At 52.8% G+C, this 3,953-nt stretch overlaps 1 protein-coding gene across 1 annotated transcript; it reads left to right on the top strand.

Moving 5' to 3' along the window:
- Nucleotides 1-816: 816 nt before the first annotated feature.
- Nucleotides 817-3,486, top strand: PIGC (phosphatidylinositol glycan anchor biosynthesis class C). Its single transcript, XM_019530772.1, has 2 exons — nucleotides 817-900; nucleotides 2,189-3,486. Exon 2 carries the CDS (start codon nucleotides 2,395-2,397, stop codon nucleotides 3,286-3,288), a length of 894 nt encoding a protein of 297 aa, XP_019386317.1. The 5' UTR covers nucleotides 817-900; nucleotides 2,189-2,394; the 3' UTR covers nucleotides 3,289-3,486.
- The last annotated feature ends 467 nt before the right edge of the window (nucleotides 3,487-3,953 follow it).

The raw sequence follows: 3,953 nt of genomic DNA on the forward strand, positions 1-3,953 counted from the left end.
TTCCCTGTCTCACTTCATACAATTTAGACAGATTAGTAACCTGAGGCACTGCCTTTCCCATTGCTGCTGAATTCCAGTCTCTGTAATCAGTATGAGAAAGTTTAAGGAGGATGGGGGAGAGGAGCCTTGGACAGTATTTCTTTCTTATCGGGAGCAAGATGCAAGCTGTGCATTTCTAACAGGGGGAAGAGCATTTTGCCAGGCCAGCTCTGCTCTGGTCCAGGCTGGTGCTGGGGGCTGGAGCAGGCTGTGACTGCCTGCAGGATCAGCAGCACCATCTCCTGCCCTGCAATGTGTTCAGTGATTCCTCCTTCTCCAGCCCTCCCCTCCCCAGTCTGGCAACCCTTGCAGCAAAACCTTCTGCCTGGGGATTGCCCCGTTCATGACTTCATCCTGTCCCTCTCTCAGCCCCTGCAGGCAGCACCATATCTAGACTCCTGGTGGCCCCGGGCAAACTTTTATTATTGGGCCCCCTTTGCCAGAGATAATGATAATAATAATCATTATTATTTTTACCATCTTTGGGCCCCCTTCCTGTCTGGGCCCTGGGCAGCCCTCCAGTTTGCCCATGCCTGTGTCAGACCCTGCCTGCAGAGGCATGCACCTGCCAGCCTTGCTGGGCTCTTCTGTCTGTCCGACCCCCAGCGCAGCGCTCTTTCCTGCCCAGGACAGGGGTTGGACTCGATGACCTACTGAGGTCCCTTCCCACCCCAGCATCTATGAATCAATGAGGAGGCAGTAATACTGGAAGCCAGCAGATGGCACCCATGCATTTTGAAAAGCTCCTGCTGCTCCCAAGCTGCATTGGGCAGCTTCTTGTTTTGGCCTCTTTAGCAGAGCTGCGCAAACCAGGAAGTGTCTTTGCAGCCGGGAGCAGGGAGCAGGGGCTGAGGCCTGCAGGTAGGTATTCCCCGCTGCATCCCTCCCTTCCCCCTGGCACAATGCATCTGGGCACCTCTGTATCCTACTGGCTTTTGGGGGGTGCAGCAGGGCTGGCATCTGCGCTCGAGTCCCGAAGACCTGGGAGCGTGTCAGCACTGTACAATAGGAGTAGGACAGCCCTGCTGCCCAGAGACCCGCTGAATCCCGGCAGGGGCCACCAGCTGCCCTGCTCGGCAGTCCTGCCCGAGGACTGGGCCTGGGAGGTCCCCAGGGGCTTTCCCTCCCCTTCACAGAATACCCTGGAGACTTCAGTAAATGGCTGTGGGCTTGAGACCTGTGCCCTGATGCCTGCTTGCCGCATGCCAACATGCTTGGGGCTCAGTGCCAGCCCGCTTCCGAAGTCCTGGGGTGCAGCAAGAAAGGAAACGTCCTTAGTGTCATACCCTTTGCTGGCAGCCCTGTAGATGCTCCGTCTGGCTGTCCCTGTCACACACATGCACACATACATGCGTCACCTGCAGAGCCGTCCAGGCACTGCATCCAGTGTCTGTTCCCTCTGTCACCTCCCTAGCAGTTGAGATTGTGGCTGATGTGTGAGCTGGCAGTCCCTTGATGTACTTATCTCTAGGCCAAGAGCAGGCTGGTCTCAGCATAGAGATGAGCATTTAACCCGTGTCCCTTGTTCTGTCAGGGTTCAGAGCAGGTGATTCCTAGAAGCATGTTGCAAAGCAAGGTCGATAGTCACTCAGGCTTTCCCTGAGCAGGGATGGGCTCTGCTTCTGGGAGCTAGGCCATGGTTTTGGGCCCAGTGCTTCAGTGAGTTCCAGGCAGGGATCCCCATAGCTGACTTCCTCCCTGCACACCCCAGTTCCTTACCCCTTGGTGCGTGACTTTGGCAAGTTGCTCAGCAGCAGTGCTGAATTAAAACTGAGAGCTCTTATGTAATTCTCTGGACAGTAATGGCCCAGGAGCCTCACTCGGTATTCGTTCTGCTCAGAGAGATTAAAGGGATTCAGTCAAGGCTGCAGGGACTCAGAGGCCAGAAATGTTGCAGAGCTCAGGAATACTGCCACCGAGTGCCCTGCTCGGACCAGCTGCCACCTTACCAGAAAAAGCCCCAAAAGATGCTGATGCTCCAGGATCTGGGGAGAAGCTACGGCAACTGATTGTTCGCTGTAGTCATAGCTGTGCAGTAACTTCTCCTATACAAGGTCAAGGCCCTGAGGGAAGCAGGAGACTTGAAAGTGGAGTTCAGGTCCTGCGATTTCTGATTTGCATTTCTCAGCATTGTGTGTTTGTCTTCTAGGAGTCCTGCTCAGCCTGCTACGAGTGAGAAAGTGAGTCTCGGTCCCTGCCTGACTTGCAGCACTGTGATAAGCCTCTGTCAGAGAAAGGGGACATTGGGAAGTCATCTCTCTGCATGCTCCTAGAGAACCAGCCCTTCCATGCACGTGGCTCTCCCAGAGCTGTGTAAGGGGACCTCAGCTCAAGCTGCCAGGGTTTGTTGGAAGAATGGGCTGTGCTCAGATGGAAGTGAACCCTGCGAGACACTGGCAGAAGGTGCTGTATGAGAGGCAGCCCTTCCCAGATAACTATGTGGACCAGCGCTTCCTGGAGGAGTTGCGGAAGAATATCCATGCCCGGCAGTACCAGTACTGGGCAGTGGTGTTCGAGTCTGGGGCGGTAGTACAGCAACTGTGCAGCGTCTGCGTCTTCATTGTCACCTGGTGGTACATGGACGATGGGCTGTTGAGTGTACAGTGGCTGTTTGGGGCAGGCCTGGTCTCTTCTCTGATTGGCTACATCCTGTTTGATGCAATCGACTCAGGGGCAGGAAGGAAGGAGAATAGGCGGACACGGTGGGCGGACCTGAAGAGCACCCTGGTGTTTGTGGCTTTCACCTACGGCTTCTCCCCAGTGCTGAAGACTCTGACAGAGTCAATCAGCACAGACACCATTTATGCCATGTCAGTCTTCATGCTCCTCGGCCATCTGATCTTCTTTGACTATGGAGCCAATGCAGCCATTGTCTCCAGCACGCTGTCCCTGAACATGGCCATCTTTGCCTCTGTGTGCCTGGCCTCCCGGCTGCCTCGTTCCCTGCATGCCTTTGTCATGGTCACCTTTGCCATCCAGATCTTTGCCCTGTGGCCCATGCTGCAGAAGAAGCTGAAGGCGCAGACACCCCGCTGCTATATAATCGTCACTGTGGTCTTTGCCTTGTCTGCACTGACTGGGTTGCTGACCATCTCCAGTGTTGGTGCTGTTCTCTTCACCCTCCTGCTGGTCTCCATTTCCTGCCTGTGCCCTTACTACCTTATCAGGCTCCAGTTGTTCAAAGACAACATCCATGGACCCTGGGATGAAGCTGAAATTAAAGAAGACCTCTCCAGGTTCCTCATGTAGGCTCATCCTTGGTGCTTGGAAGGCAGACTTTGCTGTTTGGAAGGACAGGCAGGATACCACAGCTGCCACCAACACGACAGACTTTGGCCTTGGAGACATCTTGAGTGATGAAATTTCAGGAAAAAGGGTGGGTGACTTATACCCTTATAACAAAGTATCATGTAGGTCAGAATAAAAGAAATTGCTTTGTGCTGACAACTTTTGTCCAAGATCCTGTTGAAAATATGTGCATCACTCTTGTTATTACTAGCTCAGTTGCAGAGCTCAGTAGTAATGAGGGGACCACTGGTGTTGAGAAGAGTCCAGGCCAACATTGTAACTACCATATAATCTCACACCCCTCAGACCACATTTACCACTACCATGGCAAGAAGCTCAAAACCAGTCAATGGCCACCACTACCTTATCTATGCCAAGGCTGCTGTGGCTGCTGCTGGCAGAGTTAAACTATCGGTATGCCCGTCCTCAGTTGGAAGAGATAGATGAGGCAGACAACAGTGCTGTGAGAGGGACACTGGTGATTTGAGCGTGGGTCCCTTTATATATATATATATAAAGTAGGTAACAAAAGAAAACTTTCCAAAATATTCTTAACAATATCTTTTAACATCACCAAAGGTATACAGATAAATATTTACAAAATGGTAAGCCAAAAACCCATTATG

The sequence above is a fragment of the Crocodylus porosus genome, unplaced genomic scaffold (genome assembly GCF_001723895.1).
Source record: "Crocodylus porosus isolate Cpor-Errol unplaced genomic scaffold, CroPor_comp1, whole genome shotgun sequence".
Classification (NCBI taxonomy): Eukaryota; Metazoa; Chordata; order Crocodylia; family Crocodylidae; genus Crocodylus; species Crocodylus porosus.

What these genes read in the sequence shown, in the direction of transcription:
- PIGC (XM_019530772.1), top strand. Translation starts at nt 2,395, where the DNA reads ATGGGCTGTGCTCAGATGGAAGTGAACCCTGCGAGACACTGGCAGAAG.